Source organism: Vidua chalybeata, chromosome 2 (genome assembly GCF_026979565.1).
Source record: "Vidua chalybeata isolate OUT-0048 chromosome 2, bVidCha1 merged haplotype, whole genome shotgun sequence".
Classification (NCBI taxonomy): Eukaryota; Metazoa; Chordata; class Aves; order Passeriformes; family Viduidae; genus Vidua; species Vidua chalybeata.
The window spans coordinates 68,476-90,609 of record NC_071531.1 but is presented as its reverse complement, the minus strand read 5'-3'; the positions used below and the strand labels follow the sequence as shown (position 1 = coordinate 90,609).

General features: G+C 53.6%; 1 protein-coding gene across 1 annotated transcript in view; it reads right to left on the bottom strand.

The window, feature by feature from the left end:
* Positions 1-11,214, bottom strand: part of DCHS1 (dachsous cadherin-related 1) — a 39,208-nt gene extending 27,994 nt beyond the window's left edge. The window contains exon 1 of the mRNA XM_053935469.1: positions 9,463-11,214. Coding sequence (XP_053791444.1) covers positions 9,463-11,214 — 1,752 coding nt within the window. The remainder of the gene's footprint in view (positions 1-9,462) is intronic.
* Positions 11,215-22,134: the final 10,920 nt, after the last annotated feature.

Genomic DNA, 22,134 nt, shown 5'->3' with positions numbered 1-22,134 from the left:
GGTAGTGAAGGCCTGAAGAAGGGCCCATTTCTGAGCATGGAATCAGCAGCAGCAGGCACAGGTAAGACTGGGACACTCAGTGCCTCCTCCACCTCGGTCTCCACCAGCCTCCCAGGCCTCCATGCTGTTCAAAACGCTTCAGAGAGCCTCCAGAGAGGGGTGAAGAGAGAGTCAGTATTTCTTTGAAAAGACTGATCCATATGAATCCATGGGACTCAACAGGCTGCATCAATGGATGCTGAAGAAATGGATTTGTAGGGTTGCTTGTCACATGTGGGGGCAAACCAGGGGAGATCCCTGACACCTGGAGGAATGCAAGTCTCACATCCCACCTTCAACAAAGGCCAAAGGGATCATCTGAGGGTCTATGTTCTCGTTAGCCACACTTTGGGCCCTGGGAGAATCATGGAGTGAGTCTTCTAGCATATTTTAGGCCACATGAAAGATCCTGGAAGGGAAGAGCCATCATGGATTGACCATCTTGTTTGCTCTCTGTGGCGGAGTGATGGGATCTGAGGTCAAAGGGCTGACAGCTGTGGGTGACAATTGCCTTGACTTTAGGAAGGATTTTGACACCCTCTCCCACTGTCCTCATATCCAAGGCAGGATGTTACAGTTTGGAGGGCTGGGCAATCAGGGGGTGAAAGACAGTTTGGGAGACAGGCTCTGGGGAGAGGTTCATGAGCAATGCTCTGCCTGGGGGCTGTAATGAGCAAAAGGGTCTGGATGAAAGTGACAGAAGAAATACATCTTTTCTGTCAGACAATGGATGCAAATGAAAAGGCATATGCCCTTGAGACCAGAGGATGTGTTAAGGAACCCAGGGATGACCCCGATGCTGTGTTTTGAAGACTTCGTGGATAGGTGTAGAAGAGGCTGCTACCATGGCAGGGTTTGGGGAACACATCTGGGCTACCTTCTGCTGAAATCACTCACTGATCAGTGTAATTACATGGGAATGCAGCTGTTGGCATCCAATTCCCAACTGGATTTGAATCTGGCAAGGGATTTCAAACTCAACAAGAAGGGCTTCTATAAGTACATTGGTGACAAAAGGAAGGCTGGGTAAAATGTAGGCCCACAGCTGAAGGAGACTAGGGACCTGGTGACAAAGGACATATAAAAGACAGGGGCACTTAATACCCTCCTTCCCTTACTCTCTACTAGTAAGATGGGTCTTCAGGAGCCTCAGGTCTCAGAGAACAGAGTGAAAGACATCACTGCCAGGCCCTTCACAATAATCTTTGCTCAGCTGTCATGTTTGGGAGATGCCTGAAGACTGTGGGAAGGTAAATATCTCCTGTCTTCAAGAGTAAGGAAGGAGGACCCAGGTAACTATAAAACAATCAGTGTCACCTTGATCCCTGGGAAACCGATGGAGCAGCTACTCCTGGAAACCATTTTTATGCATGGGAAGGACAAGAAAATGATCAGGAGTGGTGAGCACAGCTCCCCCTAAGGACAAATCATGCTTGATCCACATGATAAATGACTGGCCTGGTGGATGACAGAAAAGGAGTGGATATTGTCAACCTGAAGTGCACTAAATTCTTTGACACTCTCCCCCATGAGATCCTCATCCAGCTGAAAACCAGCTGAATGCCTCCTATCCAGAGGGTGGTGGTCAGGGGCACAATATCTACTTGGAGGCCAGTTGCTAGCAGTGTGCCCCAGGGGTCAATCCTGTCTCCAGTCCTGTTTGGCATCTTCATTAATGACCTGTTTGATGGTGCAGTGTGTACCCTGAGCATGTTTGCTGATGACCCCAAACTGGGAGGAGTGGCTGATTTGCAAGAGGCTCATACTGCATTTGGAGCGACCTTGAGAGGCTGCAGGGAGGGACGAGAGACCTCCTAAAGTTCATAAGGGACCGTGCGAAGTTCAGTCCTGGGGAAGAAACAATCCCCTGCACCAGCAGATGCTGGGGGCATCTCACCACTGGAGAGCAGCTCAGCAGAGACCCTCTGGGTCCTCATGGGTGCCAAGCTGAAGATGAGACAGCAACGTGCCCTTGCTGCAAGGAGAGAGGATGGTGTCCTGGGCAGCATCAGGGTGAGTGTGGCCAGCAGGTCAAGGAGAGGATCCTGCCCCTCTCCTCAGCAGTGGTGAGGCCACGGCTGGAGCTGTGTACAGTACAGTACTCCTTAGTACTCCTACAATACAGTACTGGCTCCCCAGTACAGGAGAGAGATGGCCATACTGGAGAGAGTCCAGGGAAGGGCCACAAAGATGATGAAGGGACTGGAGCACCTCTCCTGTGACAAAAGACTGAGGGAGCTGGGATGGTTCAGCCTGGAGAAGGGGTATCATTCATACAGGAAAGAGGGCAACAAGACGATTGATCCAGGCTCTTCTCAGTTGTGCCCAGTGTCAGGATCAGAGGGGATGGGCACACACTGGAACACAGGAGAGTCCCTCTGAAGATCAGGAAGCACTTTTCCTTTATGATGTTTCCCAGGAAAGTGGGGATGTCCAGGGCAACCAACTCTGGATGGTGCTGCTTGTGCATGGGGGCGTTGTACTAGACTTTCTCAAGAGGTCCTTTCCAAACTCAGCCATTCTGTGATCTCCAGCCAAAGACCCTCCTGAACACCCCAGTTCCCCACTGAGCTCAAATTGTTCCAAGAGAGCTGATCTGCTCCCTGTCCCTGCACAGCAGCCTTGACCACACCAGGCAGTAGCATCTGCTACCTGCCCCTCCTTGCCTGCAGGTGTGGTGAGAAGAGCATGCAACAGTAGTGCTGTGGCCACCACGGAGCAGAAGAGGACAACAAAGGAGAACAGCAAGGTGACTCAGGGTTAGGCAGCAAGAAACCAGAGCACCAGACTTTGAAAAGGAAGTAGGGTCCTGGCCAAGCGTGCCTCTCCCCACTGCATGGAGAGCTGGGAGGGCAGTGATGGGTATCGAGGCCTTGCAACTTCACACCCTCCTCCCAGTACCCCAGCAAGACAGAAGGAACAAGTGGAGCCAAGGCACAACAAACTTCCTACATTTCCCAGAGGTGGTACAGTTCCCAGAAGTACAGCCCCACACCAAGGTCCCTCACCCTGTGGGAGTCAAAGCTGCCCCTTCCCTTAGACCCATCTCAAGCACATCACCAGAGCCCCTCATACAAATCTCCTGCTTTCACAGCCCTCCTGCTGACCTGTGCCCTCGCCCAGCCCACAGTACTGTGAAGTGATGGAGCACTGCTCAGCAGCTCAGGCTCCATTCCTCAGCCATCCTCCCCACTCCAGCCAGCGCAGTCAGCAGGCAGGGAACTCATCTGGAGCCTGGCCACGGCTGGGGCTCTGCTGCGCACATGTTGTGCTGTGGCTTTGGCAAACATCTGGCTCTGGGGCTCCCGCCCCTCTGAGTGACGGCTCTTGGTGGGAGAGGAGGGGAGGCTGGCGCCAGTGTGGTCAGTGATCCCACGCATGGCTCCCTGCGCCTGAGTGCATGCCAGGCGTCCTGCCCTCCCAGCCCTGGCACAGCCACTGACCAGCTAAAAGTGGCCAGGGAGCAGCCACGAAGCTATTTCAGGAACTGTTCCTGTCTCCAGGGCTTTGTCTCAGCCTCCAGCACACTCAGGTCTCAGGGGAGGGAGCAGGGTCAGGGTTTGGCCCAGTGACAGTCCAGCACACGTGGCCAAGGCGAGGGTCAGACCCCATGGCTACCAGAGCCCCCCGTCCAGGGAGCCCCAGCGCAGCTGCCGGCACTGCTGGCTTGCACTGCTGGTCCCCAAGGCCCCAGACACGGGCAGGAGTCTGGCTGGTGGTCACACAGCCAAGGCCTCCACACTGCCCAGAGCAGCTGTGGAACAAGATGGGCTTTAAGGTCCCTTCCCACCCTTCTGTGATTCTATGACAGACGCAGGCTGCCAGAAACACATGTAGCTGGGCATGGGGAGCAGGGGCTGCCCTGAGATGGGGTAAAACCTTCGGTTCAGAGGGTGAGGGGAAGTGGGTTAATCACAGACACTGGCAGGGAGGCAGGATGTGAACAGTGGGGCTAGGCAAGAGGTGAGAGAGCCTGGGAGTGCCCAGCACCCTTCTGGGAGCCCAGGGGCCTCCAAGCACAGGGACAAACCAGGGCACAGATGGACAAGGAGTGAAGTTCTGCACCTGGGTTACGGGTGTCCTTGCTAGTGAAATGGCACCTGCAGCCAGGAGCTAGAGGGCACAGGGAGCCCCATAGAAAGTGCAGGAGCTGAACAGGACCTGGAAGCTGGGGAGCAGAAAAGGGCAGGGAGTCCTGGAGCAGAGCAGGGCTGGGAAGAGTGCTCAAGGTGGGGGGCTTGAATGGGGCAGACACAGCACAGGGCAGAAATGGCAGGACCCTGGGGGGCACTGAAGCGAGAACGACCCCAAACCAGGGTGTGGGGCTAGGTTTCAGCCATACGGAGCTCAGGCAGAGAGTGCTCAGAGAAGGTCTATACAAAAAGATGGGACACAGATCAGTAAGATGTGCAGGAGAGACTGGGCTGGGGTCAGCACAAGACTGAGCATGCCAGGCAGGGTGAGCCGAGGGAGCAAGGCTGGGATGGGGCCCCCAACATCAGGAGGACACGGAGCTGCTCTGCAGACAGGCTGGGTGAGATGGGGGTGTTCAACCTCAAAAAAGCTCCAGGGAAACCTTAGACTCCCTTCCAGTGCCTAAAGGGGCTCCAAGAGAGATGGAGAGGGACTTTGGATAAGGGTCTGGAGTGACAGGGTAAGGGGGAATGGCTTCACACAGCCAGAGGACCAGGTTAGATGGCATATTGGGAAGAAGTTCATCCCTGTCAGGGCGGGGAGGTCCTGGCACAGGGTGCCCAGAGCAGCTGTGGCTGCTCCATCCCTGAAAGTGCCCAAAGCCAGGACTGGTCTAGTGGAAGGTGCCCCTGCCCATGGCAGGGGGTTGGAACTGGATGATCTTTAAGGTCCCTTCCCACCTGAAACTATTCTGGGACTCCACAGGGAGCAGGGAGAGGCTGGCATGTCCCAAGAGCTATGCAGGTAGAGGAGAGCTGCCCTGGATCACAGTGGCAAGGGTCCTGGGGGAGAAGACAACTGCAGCTGGCACTGACTGAGGGGTGTGGGGAGAACAAGGGGGAGCAGAAACTGGGGTCCAGCGGGACAGTATGCTGGTGACTGGGGCCACAGGAGGGAGGCAGAAGGACTGGCCCTTTGGAGGGCAGCGTGTGTGGGTGGGGCTGTGGGTGGACATGGATGAGTGAGCTGTGTGAGCAAGGGCAGTGGTAGAAAGAGGAGTTCTGTGGGGCCTAGAGCAGAAGCAGAGGTAAGGGAAAAGGGGCAGCTGTGAGGGGGCTGGGGATTGCACGGAGGAAGGAGGGAGCTGTTCAAGGGGGTTGGGAGGAGGAGCCGAGGATGGGGGGAGAGGAGCGCGAGGGGCTGGGGCCTCTCAGCTGCAGTGGAAAAGCTGCTGCAGCTCCAGGGGAAATGCTACTTGAATTAATCATGGCGCTGGCTGCTGTGCCAAGCCCAGGAGGAGGCTGCTGGCAGCGCAAGGAAATAACTTTCACAGGAATTTGGAACAAATGCAGCTCTTCTGGCGGTAACAACAGCACTCACCTCCCCCCACAACCTCCCCATGTACCAGCATCTCCCCCATGCCCACAGTCCTGTGTACCCCCAGATCCCCCCACATGGCAGCCTGCTCCTCAGGACCGTGATACTCCCCCTCCCCTTGTTCTTTCCCCCAGCACGCTCCCAGGCATCTCCCCATCTTGCTTTGGAAAGCTTGCCTTCTTGTTTCTAAGGAGGGGGAGGCCTGTTCTGTGTTGTGCAAAGGTCTGAAAATAGGTTGATACTAAATCCCTTGCCCTAAGAACACAAATGCAGGCAGCAGTGCCCCCATCCCTCCTACCACTTTCCTTGCCCGCAGTTGGTGAGCATTAGTCCTCGTGCTGCCCCAGAGTCCATGCATGGCTTTGTGTCCCTGCACAGCCCCCTCCTGCTGCACAGCCAAGGCATCAGGAACAGCCCTCCAGACTCTCTTTTGGTAATACAGTGTATGTGGCCTGGTGTAGCCTACAGCTCTTCATCCAAATCTTCCTCCCTGGGGCTAAAAACAGCCCATGGGGCTGTCCCAGTGCTATGCATGTAGCATTGCCCATGAATGTCCCATGGGATCACAAACCAGAACCAAAAACTGATCAGACTTATCCTCAGAACCACAGAGACTCTACATTAGGTGCATTGCTGGTCAGCTTTTGATTTCTGATGTTCCCAGCATTTGTGTATGGGTGCAAAGGCAGTATGTAAACCCTGGTTCCAAAATCATCAATACTGGATATATGCAAGAATCAATAATCCACCGCTCCATGTCATTCAGGTTGCTGTCCAATCAGCCCATGCTCACCACATGGGGTTCACAGTTCTCTCTGCCAGAGCACAGACAATACTTGATTTAGCATGAAAAGTCAGAAAGTCCCAAAAAAACACTATCTGACCATGCATGCAGTGTGCTGGTACACAGTCAAATGTTTAAAGCAAATTTAAACCAGCAGGGTGAATTTATACCAGAGCAGTGCTTCACATCACGGACCACAGCATTGGAACGGGGTCCAGTGCCCTAAAGCTTCTGCAACATCAGCTCATGGCAGCAGAGAGGAGCAGGGCAGCCAGCTGGGGACAGTCTCCCACTCCATTTTCTCCTGGTTTCATGTTCACTGCTACCCTGGGCTCTGTCTCCACCAGTGTTTCTTTCTCATCTCAGATTTGAACAGCGAGTTTGCTATTTCCTTTGCTTCATGCTCAGTCTGCTACTGTGGGACCTGGCCCATAGTAAACACGAGTAATAAACAGAGAAGATGTTATGAGTTCCTTTTTCTTTCTCAGAAGCTCAGGCCAGCAACCTGCTCTGCTCATCCCTGTTCATACTCAGACACAAAGGCTGTCCAGGCAGACAGAATGGAGACTGCAAGGGAGCAGATCATCTGTAGCAACTCTTCAGGTCTCTCCTGCTCACTCACAGGGACTCCTTCCTTCCCCACCTTTCTGTCCTGTCCACAGAGAGTAGACATCACTGTCTAAAAACAGGCTCCTCCCAGGGTTTTCTGCTTAAAAATGGGGCAGACTGACAAAGAAGCAAACCCACTGAGTTCTGTGCTGACCTGGGTGACTGTCCTGTGTCCTGTACCTCATCTGGCAGGGCTTGCCCATGACCTGAGCACTCATGAGCATTGTGTGGGTCCGGACAAAACCCAGACTTTGACAAACATACTTTACTGTCCCAAGGCAGGGTGAGCCCCAGTGCCTGCAAGCCACAGGGAGAGGGAGTCAAGCAGGAGCAATAGCACAAAAGGGCTGTGGGGGCAGCACACCTGACATGGGCAACTTCGTGGGGAACAGTGCTGGGCACTGGCCACCATGAGCCCTGGCAGCACCTCTGAAGCCTTCCTGTTTGAGGCAACAGGGGGTGGCCATGCCAGGCAGCTGTGCTCCAAGCCCAGGGCTCCCTGAGCTGGCTCTGCCCAGCTCCCAGACTCGGCTGGCTCCTGCTGCATCCTCGATCAAGCCATGGGCCTGGCCAGCCTCCTTTCCCATCCTCTCACATTTCCTGGCTCAGAGGAAGCAGCAGCAGATGTGTGAGCTGTTTGCTTTGTGCCGAGGCCGCGCGGGAGTTACCTGTGCTCAGCCCAGACGCGCTGCTTCCAAACGAAACACCAGCACTAAGCCAAAACCATCGAAATGGGGCCAAGCCTTGGTCACTGCCGGCTGCCAGGCCAGCCCTGTCCCTGCACAGCGCAGAGCCAGGTAGCCGTGCACTGGCCACTCTTCTGGGTGTGCCCACACGCCCCATTTCCTCTGTAGGGCGCGCTCCCTCCAGCCCGGCCCCAACCCGCCGTCAGGAACCCAGCCGCCATCTCCGATTGCATTTCCAGAACGCCTTCCCACACGAGCAGCACTGAGCAGGAAGGCACGGACAAGGAAAGAGGGGGGCCTCCCTGCAGGGGCTCTACACAGGCCTGGGGCTGCCATGCTCACGCCAGGACACACAGCACCTCTGCTCTGACCCTGGCCCTGACCCTTTCCCCATCTCTGTCCCCAGCCCTGCCCCATCCCCATCCACCCCAGACTGGGACAGTGTGTAGTGTTGCCCTGCATACACCAAACCCAGATCTCCCCTGACCTACATCTTCCTCCTCATCTTCCACTCACTCTTTCTGCCCATTCTTCCCCCTAATCCTACCTCGACCCTTCCCCAAGCCCCCTAATCTATGCCATCCTACACTTGCCCCTGCTCCACATGCCTTCCTCCATTCCTTCTCTATTCACACCTGGCGCTTGCTCCCATCCAGTTCCTCCTTCCCACCACACTCCTACCCCATCCCCCACACTCACTCCCCAACAAGCCCCTCTCCAGCACTCTCACCCCATGCCATCAGTCACCTGCATGCACACCCCCCCGCCCAGCCCATCCATCCTCCCCAGCCCACACTCACACCCCCTATGCCCTGCAGTGTACCCACAGGGCACCCATAGACCATTCTTTCTTGCCATTTCCAGGGTGACCTAGAGGTCACCTGGCCAAATCACAGGACCTCCTCCAGCCTTGTCTTATGGATCCCAGAATTTCTGTTCTTCCTGTCCCCTTGGGCCCCTCTCACCAGCCTGGTACCAGAGCTTCTCATGGTCCCAGCTAGAAATCCCCGTGCCCCACACCTCCAGCAAGGAAGTGCCCCCAGTGCTTGTCCCGATGGACAGCCTGGATGCTGCCATGGTTGGCACTGCCTCACTGCACCCCCACACCTGCCCTCACCCCAACTCAGGCAGGTGGCATCACCTGTCCCAGGAACCAGAGCTCCAGGGCCTAAGCTGCAGCAGAAACACCAAACACAGGGAACACAACACACAGAATCTAAATGGCATCACTAGCTCATCACAGAACTTTTGAAGGCCCAGAAACTCTCCAGCCCCAGCTGCAATCTCTTGCTACATAAAGGCTGGTGCAGCAGCACGAGTCTCAGCTCATTAACTCATTAGGATAATTAATGCTAATGCTCACAACTAGTCTTACCAACACTGATGAACTCGGGCTAATGACCTCGCAGGGGGAGAAGGAAGTTTGAAGCCTGGTACAGGCAGTTTCCCAGAGGCAGTATCACTTTCCTTAGCCCCATTTTGCGTGTCCTGGCTGCAAGGTAGCTCCACACTGATGCAAGCAAGGCCTGGCACAGCAGGACCCACCTCAAGAGAGGCCCACACCATGCTCTGCATGATGGGCAGCCTTGTGGTGTGCCCGATGGCAGTGGCATTGCCCACTGCTTGCACACAGAAAGGATGTACACAACTTGGCCCCATTCCAGACTCACACCAAGGGTGGGGATCTCTGCTCGGGCGTTCCTGCTGCAAACGCTGCCCATCAAGGCCACAACACCTGCAGCAAACACCCTGCACTAGCAGGTCTCCCACCCCAGGCTGCTCACAGCCCTGGCTGTGCCCCTGCTGAGCTCTGGCCTCAATACCTGTACCTACCTGCAAGAAGCAGGTCCCAACAGGGGTGTTCTCCTTCAGGGACACGTTGTAGAAGTTACTTTTGAACACCGGCTCATTGTCATTGACATCCTGCAAGGCCACGTGCACCACAGCTGAGGAAGAGAGGGCAGGAGTTCCTCGGTCTGTGGCCAGCACGGTGAGCTGAGGCTGAGGATCCTTTTCATAATCCAGTGGGGCAGCAGTGGTGATGATGCCAGTGGCAGGGTCAATGGTAAACCAGCTGGAGTGGGTGTCACGGCCATGCAGAATGCTGTACCGCACCTCCCCATTGGGACCCTGGTCCTTGTCACGAGCTGTCACCTGCAGGACAAAGCTGCCGGGGTACACCACCTCAGGGATGCTCTGCTTGTACTCCTGCTGGTCAAAGAGCGGGGGATTGTCATTAACATCCATCACCTGCAGCACAAAGGCTGATTCTGCCCGGAGCGGGGGTGTTCCTGAGTCAGTAGCTGTCACCCGCAGATCATAGGAGTCTCTTTCTTCCCGATCCAGAAGTTGGTCCACGCAGATCAGATAGATTATATTGTCCTTGGTAGTGAGGGCAAATTTGCCATCTCCTCCCTCCAGTGTGACATTGACATTGGAATACTCTCCATAGTCGGGATCAGAAACAGAAATGCGTGCCACATACTGTCCAGGCTGGGCTCCCTCGGAGATCTGTGGGGAGCCATCCTCACTCAGAAAGATGATAGTCATGGTGGGCTGGTTGTCATTGTAGTCACGCACATGGATAGTGACAAAGGCTGTGGTGACCTCAGGATGGACAGCCTTATCCCTTGCCTGCACCACCAGCTCATGCACCTTCCTCACTTCATAGTCCAGACCCTTGTTGAGCTTGATGACTCCAGTCCGGGCATCAATGGTGAAGTATTGGTCAGGATCGCTCTGCCGTCGGTTGATCTCATAAATCACATCCCCATTGTCACCTTCATCTGCGTCGGAGGCAAAGACCTGCAGGATGCTGCTGCCAGGTTTCAGATTCTCTGAAATGAGCGTATGATAGCGGCTCTGGTTGAAGCTGGGGGCATTGTCGTTGATGTCCTGAATGGACACATCCAGTGTCATCTGGGTGCTCCGGGGCGGAGAACCCCCATCGTAGGCTTCCAGCAGCAGTGAGTATGATGAACGGTTCTCCCGATCCAGAACGTTGCTGACCACCAGGTCCAAATACAGGACCCCATTGGGTCCTCGACGTGTTTCCAGGCGGAAGGCCTGCCCCACATTCCCTCCCTTAATCATGTAGCCTTGTGTGTTCAGGAGGCCACTGTCAGCATCAAAGGCTGGGTCCAAGGGAAACCTGCTGCCAATGGGTGTGTGCTCTGGGATCTGAAAGGTGCTGTGCTGTTTGGGAAACGCTGGGGCATGGTCATTGATGTCATTCACTTGGATGTTCACTTCTACCGTGATGCCCTCTGGGGTGACAGCAATGAAGCTGTAGCGGTCCCGAGTCTCCCGGTCCAGGACACGAGCTGTTTTGATGATCCCAGTATTCTCATCTATCCCCAAGTCAGTGGAGACGCCACTGCCCTCCTGTGCTGAGATGAAATACATGTAGGCACTAGTTTCAGGGGGTAGGCCAGCACTAATGTCCCCAATGATGGTGCCAGCCGGCTGCTCCTCATCTATTTGTAGATCCAGGGTGCCCAGGACAGCAGAGCCCATCCCTGCTCTCAGGCCCCCAAGAATAAGCAGCTCCAGCAGAAGCATTGTTGACCTCTTCATCTGCTCCATGGCTGGCAACTAGCAGAGCAGAGGGTGGCTTGATCTCCTTTTCAGAGTTTGCTTTAATCCTGCCTGGAATGCAGACCAGAGGATACTGGTTAAGAGAGAGCAAAGGAAGGATAGAAAACAGCCTGGAGACGGAAGGCCTGCCAGGTACCTGCTGCCCGATCACTATGTAACGCCTGTCCCTCACAAGAAGAAAATGTGACAATATGACAGAGCCTGCCCAGAACAAAAACCTGGGACAGCACCTGGAGTCAGCCCAGCAGCGCACACCTGACAGTGCACCGAGGAGAGCAGCTAGGACCCTGACACAAAGGTGCTTTCTACATCCTCAGGTGCTCTTCCAAAGACTGCCCGACTGGCAGCACTGGCATTAGGTGCCCCAGAGCAGCATGCCCTGTGTCTTTAACAGCTGAATGCTCCCTGTGAGGTTCAGAGCCGTCTGCAGGAGGACACAGGTTTTTGGGCAAACAGCAGCCTTGCATCTCTCTACCCTGAAAAAAGCTGGTCTCAAATTACGAGATAGCTCAGCGAGTCACTGGTTGAGATCCTAGCCCCTACCCCCCTCTCTCCCCAGCAGTGTGCCTTTCAGGACCTCGGGGACATAGGTGCCAAAAACCCATGAAGTGCAAATCTGGTGTCCCTGGGAAGGAGCACAGAACTGGAGTGGGCTTCCATCCAGTGAACAATAAATCAAAAAGGATGTATTGCAAAGGATGTGCCCACAGCTGGGAATGCCCGGGATAAAATCAGACCATGCTCATTGTTTGGGCTGGCACGGAGATCTGTGGGTGCCCCAAGCCGGTACCATGGAGGGCGGTGGCAGTGCCGTAGGAACGCAGCGACTCCCTCGGAGCTGCCAGCTGCTCCGTCCCACACCCTCCGCTGCTCACTCCCCTCCTTTGTCTCCTTCTCGCTGCTCCTTGCTGGCTCTGGCTCCTTCCCTCCCTTTCCCCGTAACTGCATTTCATTGCAGCAGTGGGGGAGGGACGCACAGCCAGCCGCAGCTCCTGCAGCAACGCAGCCGGACACGGCAGACACGCCGGACACCCGCCCTGTGCCCGCAGGCTGCCAGCCCCTGCACTGCCCTCCCCTCCTGAGAACAGCCGGAATAACACAGCGGCCAAGGAGCTGCCGAGGAACACCGACCCCAACACCCGCTCAGCCCCAGCGAACGAGGCTTCGTGGTCTGCGGGGATGGCGGCAGCATGAGCTCACACTTGGACTCTCTTGAAAGCGTTTGCTGCTGGGCCCATAACCACACTCAGGAGCCGCTCATGTCAGATGCAGGAGCAAGAACCTCCCTGTCTTGGGGGATGGAGGTGGCTGGCAATGCCTAGTTTGGGGACTAAGAATATCAGCCCTTGACCAAAGAACTCCACGGCGGTGTTAACCCTTTCCAGGGCACATATGATGGTATTCTTGGGTCCCTTTTCCCACCTCGGATCAGCTGTCTAGATTTTTTTTTTTCCTGTGTAAATCCTAGGTTAGTGACAGAAACAAAATAATTTAAAAGTATTTTCTACTCATAAAGAAATGTTTACTTCAGTGGGCATCCAGTCTGAGGCCTATCCACACAGTCTGAGGTAAATCCACATGCTCTTCTTGCACCCAGCAGATGAGAACCCTCACAATATCCTAGGACCCTAAGTCAAAAGAAAATACTTTTGCATGCTGCGATTTGGGAATCTGCACCAACTCAGTGGTCTTGACAGGTCTGCCACTCTGTTGGAGCTAGTTTTAATTCCCCAGATGGAGGGGTAACTGCCTACCCCCAGAAAAGGCAGTGCTGGAGAAATGGGGTCTGAGGTAGCTTCTGTGATGAGACTGCACCATTCCAATGGTGCTCCAGATGCTCAGGTCATGGGAGGGGCCAGGGCAGAGAGTTTAAAGCCTTGTTAAACAAACAAACAAAAAAAAGTGTAGAAAAGCAGGTAGAAGGCCAAGATTCCCTGGGGCAACCTCAGTGACTAAGGACAGGATAGAGCTAACAGTTCTTGGGTGGTGTCTGGAAGAAATCAGGGCAAAGACATGGGGAAAAGCCCACCTGGTTCCATTAGTAATATTGCCTTGAGAAGCCAGTGAGGCTTTATGGACTGCCAGAGGGGAGAAGAGAGACTTGAAAAGCGAATCTGGGGAGTGTGAAGAGCAGCTGAGAGCACTAGCACAACCAGGGAACAAAAATTAGGGTCCCTGGGCTGGAAAACTGGTGATGAAAGCCTATATAAGCTTCTTCAGTTCTATCCTCCCTGGATGCAACTGAGTAGTTTCACAGCAAGCCTATCTTTCAGCAGAAGGTGGAACTTTACTAGACAGCACCAGTTGGAGGTAGCAGCCATCCCTGGTACCAGCAGACCCCTGTTAAAATGAGGTCTGCAGGTTTGGGTCAGAGGGAAACAGCAGTGACCTCAGTGGATGCAGAGTCACAAAATCTGAACAGCTGCTTTCAGTTAGCCGAGCTCAGTGCAGGGCTAGCTTGGCCGGTCTATGTAATGTGAGCCACACTGCCCTGCTCCCTTTCTGTCCCTCCCACCACCGGGCACCGAGATCCCTTGTGAAGAACCGCAGCAGGAGTCTCTGAAGGAAACTGCCAGAATCTCTTCACATAGGTCTTTGAGGTCCAGAACCATGGTGACAAGGTTGACAGGAAGGGCAGCTAAAATGGAGCGAGCTGCAACATCCATCTAAGCCTAGAGATGACAGGCTGGGGCACCAGGAGAGCCCAGCCTACATGTAGCAGATGTGCGATATTTTGAAAGAAAAAAGATATGGAATTACATTGGGACCCTGTGTGCACCCTTGCCAGTGGCAGCTTGCGCCTTCTGTCAGCCATGAGAAAGAGGAAGTGGGCTCCCAGCAGCCCCAGTAGAGGAGCTGGAAACATGGCACCCACTGTGCATGCCACAAACAGATGTCAGAGTGCTTGCTCTGCAAAGGCTTCATGAAAGCTACAGATGCTGCTGATGCCATACCCTAGCTCTGACATGAGAGGCCATGACTTGTGTAATGATGTTTTTGAGACTCCAGTCCAGAAGAGGAAGACTGTTTAATCTTTGCTGAGCACTGGTCACTGACCTGGAATATGCTTTCCTCCTGTATATTCACAGAGATTCTCTCTCTCTAGTTTCAGATCATCTGCCCTCGAAACCATGCACAGCCCTGACTTGCCTGCAGTGCAGCCTTGGGCTAACCACTCACTTCCAGCCTCTACTTAGCCTATCACTACCTACAGCCACCTCCGTGCCTCCTGGCTCTCCTACCATCTCCCACCCGGGCCTGCAGGACCAGCACCCTTCTGCTCGCTCCCAGCCTGGCCACACAGCCCCATGACCCTCCGATATGGCCCCGGGCAGTCAGAGGGGCGGTGGCACTCCTTTTCTGCGGATGCAGTTAAGTCCCTACTGCATCCTTGTGAATCCCATTTTTGTGCCACACTGGGGCTCCCCGCGGGCTCTCCTGTCTCTCAGAACGCATCTCCCACAAAGGAAAGTCTAATTAAATATTTCCGCGCTGGAGTCAATTCCCACAGTCCCAGTCTCGGGACATCCCCGCGCTGCATCGGCCCCTGCCAGATTGTGCCCATCGCCAAGGCGCTGCGGGGCCTCGCCTGCTCCCTGTACACTGGAGCCCCCGGCTGTTGGGGCTCGCTCTCCCCCGAGCTCCGGCCTCCCGGGGCTCCCCTGCCGCCGGGCCCAGCGTCCGCTGCTGCTCCCTGTCCCCGTTCCTGGCGCTCCCGGACGTCCCGCACCGGGCGGCCTCGGTGCCGGCGTTCTGCCAGCCCCGCTCCCCGCTCCGCCCGGGCTCGCAGCCCCCGCCCGGCGCCTCCACGGTTCCGCTGAGCGCCCTCCCCTCGGCGGGTCTGCCCTGCAGCGGCACCGTGAGCGCCCGGTCCCGTGCCGTGCCGTGCCGTGCCGTGCCGTGCCGTGCCGTGCCGTGCCGTGCCGCCCGGCAGCCGCCAGCGCCGGGGCCGCCGGCGAGCCCGGTCCGGCCGCGGGTCCGCGGTATTGCGCCGCCTCGGGCGCGTCCCCCCGTTCTCCCCCGCCCCCCCCCACCCCCCCCAGCTCCATTGTCTCCGCGGCGGAGGCAGAACAAAGCGCCTGGTCCCGGTCCCGGTCCGGTCCCACCGTGCGACGATGCCACCGTGCGGGGCTCCGGCAGCGGCCGAGCCGCGGCGCTAGGACTTACACTGCCCGTCCCGTGCCGGCGGCGTTCACATCCCGCAGGGTCCGGCCCCGCCACGACGTCCCGCAGCCTCCCCGCTGCTCCGGCGCCAAGGTCTCTCCAGTACCGCCGGCCGCTCCAGTGCCCCGAGCGCTCCGGTGCTCCCCCGGTGCCGCGGCCGCCCCGGTGCGGCTGTGGCCCCGCGGAGCGCTCGGCGGCGGGTCCGCGCTGGCTCGGAGCTGGCTCGGCGCGAAGGCTCCTGCTGAAATCCGACCCAGCGCCGCCCTCAGCCCCCCGCTCCCTCCACCGCCCCCCTCCCCGCCCCGCACCGGAGCGCGCCGGCGGAGCGCGGCCTCGAGGCGGCCCCGGATGGGCGAGCGGAGGTGCGGGTGGTGCGTCGGTATCGCCGGGCTCCAAGGGGTCGGGGAGCAGGATCGACACGGAGAGGTAGAAAGGGCTGGACCCGGGGTACAGAAGGATGGAAGGAAGCGGTGGGTGCCGGGAGCCAGAGAAAATGGGAAGGGGTTGGCAGGAGCCAGAGCAGGAGTGGGACGGGACAGGGCAGGGAGACGGATGGGCAGGGGATGAAATGAGGCTGTGGGCGACACTGTGAGCATGTGGGGACATGATCACAGGCCATTCTTTCCTCTCTACCGCAGTTGCTTCTTCAGCACATAACCCCGAGCTCAAGTACCTGTGACCTCCCAACACCTTGACTCACATCAGGGCTCCTAAGGTCCAGGCTGGAAGATGCTCACTCAGTGTGCCTGTGCTACAAGGGACTGGGGCTCCACCAGTCTATGCCAGGGAAAAAAAAAAACAAGACTGATGACTGTCCAGGCATCCCCACCAACAGCTGGCTCCTCAGCTCAGCTTGGCCACTTGGGCAGTTTTTCCCTGCTCCAGACAGGTCTCAGCAGTCTGTGTGTCTGTTGGAGCCATGCTGCCTCTAGGGCCAGTAACCATTGCTGGACCTTCTTCGATTTCTCAGTGGAGAAACTGCTGTTGACGAGGGTCTGTTGCTAAGATCATCTGCTAAAGGCCATGGCTCAGTGTGCTCTGAGATGGTCAGATGGTCCTTACAATCTTGTGCCTGTTCCAGTTTCAATAACTTCAGCCTTGACTTAGCTATCATATCTCTTATTTCTCTGACAGACCTTTAATGACATTTTGTGTAGAGTACAACAGTTCTCAATCCCCATGTGTAAGAAATCAGGCAAGGAAGGTGAGAGACTGGCACAGCTGAGTCAGGACCTACTGGTCAAACTAAAGAGCAAGATGGAAACACACAGGCAGTGGAAACAGGAACAGGTATCCCAAGAGGAGTATAAGGACCTTGCCCAGCTGTGTAGGGAAATTGTGAGGAAGGCTGGAGCTGAACTTGGTGAGAAATACAAAGAATTATGAGAAGAGTTTCTCCAGGAATGTCAGCCAGAAAAGAAATGTCAAAGACATTATAGTCTGCTGATAAACATGACTGGCAAACTGGTAACAAAGGACAAGGAGAAGGCTGATGGGTTCAGCCACATTGGGCAGGATCATTGATCTGTTGGAGCGTAGGAAGGCTCTGCAGAGGCGTCTGGACAGACTGGATTGATGGGCTGATCAGCTGATGTATCACATTCAACAAGGCCAAGTGCTGGGTCCTGGACTTGAATCACCACAACCTCAGGCAGCATTCCAGGCTGGGAACAGAGTGGCTAGGAAGTTGGAAAAGGACCTGGGGGTGCTGGTTGACAGTGCCTAAACATGAGACAGTATGTGCCCAGGTGGGCAAGAAGGCTAAAGGCACCTGGCTTCTGTCAGCAATAGTGTAGCCAGCAGGACTAGGGCAATAATTCCTCCCCTCTACTCCACGCTGGAAAGACCCCACCTGGAGCACTGCTCCCAGCTCTGGAGTCCTCTGTACAGGAAAGACACAGACCTGTTGGATTGATCCAGAGAAGAGCCCCAAAAGTGATCAGAGATCTGGAGCACTTCTGTGAGAACATGTTGAAAGGGTTGGGGTTCTTCAGCCTGGAGAGAGTGGGCTCTGGGGAGATCTTAGAGCCCCTTCCAGAACTTAAAGGAGCATGATGACAAAGATGGGGACAGACTTTTTAGCAGGTCCTGTAATGACAGGACGTGACGGTTAAAAAAAAAAAAAAAAAAAAAAAAAAAAAAAACCAACAAAAAAACCCAGTAGATTCAGATTAGGTATAAGGAAGAAATTTTTATGGTGAGGGTGGGGAAACACTCAAGGTCAGGTTGAATGGCGCTCTGAGTCACCTGATGCAATAGAAGATGTCCCTACTCATTGCAGGGGGGTTGGAGTAGGTGACCCTTAAAGGCTCCTCCAACCCATCCCATGCTATGATTCTATTATTCAAACATTACACTCACCTTTAAGAAAGGGAATAAGGAACTCAGAGAACCACCAATTTGTGAAGGTCATCACCACACCTGGAAAACTCAGGGACTGCATTGTCTCAGAATCCAATTCTGACCATATGGAGAACAAAGAGGCAATCAGGAATAGTCAGCACAGATTAAGCAAGCACAGATCATGCCTGAGCAGCCCAATTAGCTTCTCTGACCAAATGATTGGCTGTGTGGATGAAGGGAAAGCAGTGGCTGCAAAGTGCCTTGACAACATTGACAGCTGCTCCCACTGAGTTTCAGTTTACAACCTGAGGACATATGGTCTGAGTGAATGGAGCATTGGGTGGGCTGAAGACTGGTTGCACCTCTGGGCTGTAAAGGTAGTGATCAGTGACTCAATACAGAGATGGTGTCTAGCAGCCAACAAAATATACCAAGCACTGATTTAGGTGCCAGTATTGTTCAGTGTTTGTTGATATTCTGTGATGACAATGGAGTACAAGACTCCATGAGATGACATCCAGGAGATGACACTAGGAGGGTCACTGAAAGGTGGCCTTTTAGTCCAAAGAGGTATCTAGAAACTCACAGAAAGAAATTAGCAGAAACCTCATGAAGTTCAATAAGGAGAAGTGCAAAGTTCAGCATCTGAGTCAGAATAACCCCAAAATTGCTACAGGTTGGGAACCATCTGGCTGAGTCACAGTCCTGCTGAAAGGAACATGAGAGTAGGGATAAGCATGGAATGAAGACTCAGTAGGATGTCCTCATTGCAAATCAGGCAACCAATTTCTCCACTACATTAGGAGAATGGTCAGCAGCAGACTGAGGGAAACAATCATCCCCCTTGAACTGGGATATTGTGAAGCCATAACTGGAATTCACCGTACATTTTTGTCTCTCCCTGTTCATGAGAGATACTGAAAAACTGTAGGAGGTAGGTAGTGGTCTGGGACACCTGATCAATTTATAATAAGACACTGAAGAAGCTGGGCTGTCTTGGTCTGATGATGCTTAAGCAGTATGGCTGTTTAACAGCATTCTGCTTCTGCCTCAAGGACAGGTTACAAAGATGATGGAACCAAATGCAGACAGTAGCACAATAACAATGATCACACACCTTGAGAGATTCAGAGTGAAAATTAGAGACTGTTTCTTTCGCTGGGACAGTAGTGTAGCACTGGAAAAGATACTAATAGAGAAGTGAATCTCATTCCCTTGCAAGTTTCCAAGGCTGATCTATCTATTATTGCTGATTGTCTTCACATAAGAGGTTGGATTATGCAATTCTGGGCACCCCTGTCAACCACAGGACTGTCTACTATGAATTGATGAATTGAATTCCATTTCTGTTATGCTACTCCTTAATAATAGCTTCTTGCTTTTATGATGTCCCAGTCACCCTCTATACTCACAATGCCTCTTGATCTTGTGTCACTAAGCTACCTTATCCAAGTACTTTTTTTTCTGAGATCTTTACTGAAAAGAATTGAAATAGAGGAGCTCTAAAACTGGCCTTGAAAAGACTGTGCATTTCCTCAAGCATAAAACTCCTAATTTACTAATATTTTTTGCCAGTCTTCCACATTTTAGAGCTTTCATGTTAATATCTGTCTTCTTCAGTTGAGTAAATAATTTCTCACGTGTTACTATAGCACTGCAGTTCAGATAGTCTGCTCAACTGAAAGGTTGATCCTGGCCCTGAAAGAGTCACTTATCAAGGTGTCTAATGTGCTATTCTGGCATAATTTGGCAAAATGAATCACAGAACATTCTGAGTTGGAAAGCATCCACAAGGACCATCAAGACCAACTGCTGGGCTTGCACAGCACCATCCCAAGAATCACACCATATGCCTGACAGTATTATCCAAATGCTCCGTGAAGCCTCTGTTAGGCTAGGTGCCATGACCATTGCCCTGGGTTCCAGTGCCCAATCACCCTCTGGCTGAAGGACCTTTTCCTAATATCCAACCTAAGCCTCTCCTGACACAACTTCAGGCCATTCCCTCGGGTTCTGTCACTGTCAGTGTCTGCCCCTCCCCTGCCCCTCATGAGGAAGTTGTAGACAGCTTTGAGCTCTCTTCTCCAGCTGAACAGACCAAGTGCCCTTAGCTGCTCCTCACATGGCTTCCCCTCAAGGCCCTTCACCATCTCTTGCCCTCCTTTGGCGGTTCTCTAATACTTTAACATCTTTCTTACACTGCAGTGCCCAAACCTCCATACAATATTCCAGGTGAGGCCTCCCCAGTGCAGAGCAGAGTGGGACAATCCCTCCCTGGCTTGGCTGGCCATGCTGGGCCTGCTGCCCCCAGGACAGGGATGTCCCCCCCTGGCTGCCAGGGCACTGCTGTCTCAGATTCAGCTTTCTGCTGACCAAGACTCCCAGGTCTCCTTCCACAGCTCTGCTTTCCAGCATCTAATTTCCCAGTCTGTATGTACATCCAGGATGCCCCATCCCAGATGCAGAACCTGGCACTTTCCCATGTTAAACTTCATCTGGTTGGTGACTGCCCTATCCTCTAATTTGTCCAGGTCTCTTTGCAAGGCCTCCCTGCCTTCCAGGGAGTCAACAGTTCCTCCCAGTTTTATATCAACAGCCAACTTGCTCAGTATTCCTTCCATTCCTGCATCCAAGTAATTTATGAGGATGCTGAAGAGCACAGAGCCTATCACATTATGGACATGTTTTCAAATTATCATTTTCCTTTAAAATCTGCTTTGAATCCTTTATACTACTGCAAGCAATCTGCATTTTCCTAGGTCATTCCCTTCAGTCCTTCCTTCAAAACCAATGATTTTGTTAGTCCTCAGCCCATGGCATTGCCTCAGATCATCAAACAACCCTCCTCTCAGACTTGCAATTGGTTCTCAAGTGCTCCCTCTATTCAAAGATAGACATTAGTGGATTCGTTTTGGTCTTCTAGTAAATTCTAGTTTACTAGATATTCTGGGAGCAGCTTTGCAAGAGAGGTGAGAACAGAGCCATATTACGTGCTTGGACATTCAGAGAGACCTTCCACAGCCATTCTGACATGTATATGTGGACCGGTAGAAAGAGGTTAAGCCGAGCTGTGCTTTGTGAGAGCAACTATGACACAGAAGCAAGGGCAAAAATACGTTATTCACCTACTCAGGGCAGACCATTACTGGTCATCATATTTAATAGGAGGTGATAAAATATAGCAAACTGAGCCCAAGCTCAGCTGAGATGAGCACAGAAAACACACTCTCCACATGCTCCAAGAGTGCAGCAAACATGGTGGGATGCCATGATACCACCCCTCACAATGCTGCTTTGCCACACCACACCAACCCTGAACCCTGACTCAGGTACATCCTACCCAGCCGTGCATGTTCCTGTCCTCATCCCTAGCAGGTGGGAAGTGCTTGGGCAGTTTGGCACCTTCTTGCTCGACGGCAGCTTACTCCCAAAGCAGGCAGTGGCCACTTGGCCCATGGCATGGCAGAACTGAGGCTCAGAGGCTTCTGCTTGTGCAGGCTGAAGCCTAGCTCCAAGTCCCAAACAGGAAATCCTTCTAGGATGTGCTTAGGCTCTGATTCCCGGATGTTTGCAGCAAGCAAAGGCTTCCTCCATGCAGAATGGAGGTTAAAAATAAAATAAGGCACCTGCTAGTAACATACATGGCTGGGGCTGGAGGGAAAGTGAGGGGACAGCTCTCCCTGAGACAGGAGAAAGTCTTTTTCATGTGAGATCCCAAGTTTGCCTCTGCTATTTAGATTTCCTTTCAAAACCGTGAAAGAGAATCCATTAAATACATGAACAGAGAAAGAGCTGCAGGATCATTTCACCTACAAATGGAGCTGGTACCTCAACTGTGCAGCTCTGTATTCACAGCCAGTACAAGAGGAAATGTTCCTGTGAGCTGCTTCTGGATCCAACCCAACGAGAGAGTTTTGAACCTCACAGTGGAAGAGTTCTTCTGCATTCCCTGCTTGTCTAGGTGGACACAGAACTCCTGTCACACAAAGTTCTCTCAACAGGCATACTTTCCTGTGCCATAGGGGCTGTTCTTGAAGCCCTGAATGTAAGATCCTCTCCCTGGGCTTCATGTGATGGACGCTTTTAAGGTAGAGCAGGTAGAATTCAATTGGTTGATGAGAATGTTTATACTCTTGGAAATTTGGTGAAGCTCTGGCAGGTATTTTTTAAATAGCATAGTAGAGGCAGGTTTTAAACAGAAGAAGAAAGATCTAGGGCTGTCAGAGGATTCATTCCCTCACCTCAAAGAGGCTTCAGTTGAACCCAGGAGCACCTGCCATACCTCGCAGATGTGCACCTAGCTAGTTCTAAAAGTCCACCCATAATGAAGATTTCATAAACTTGCCAGTCAATCTATTCAGTGCTAAATTTTATTTACTATTATTTAAACATTATTTCTTG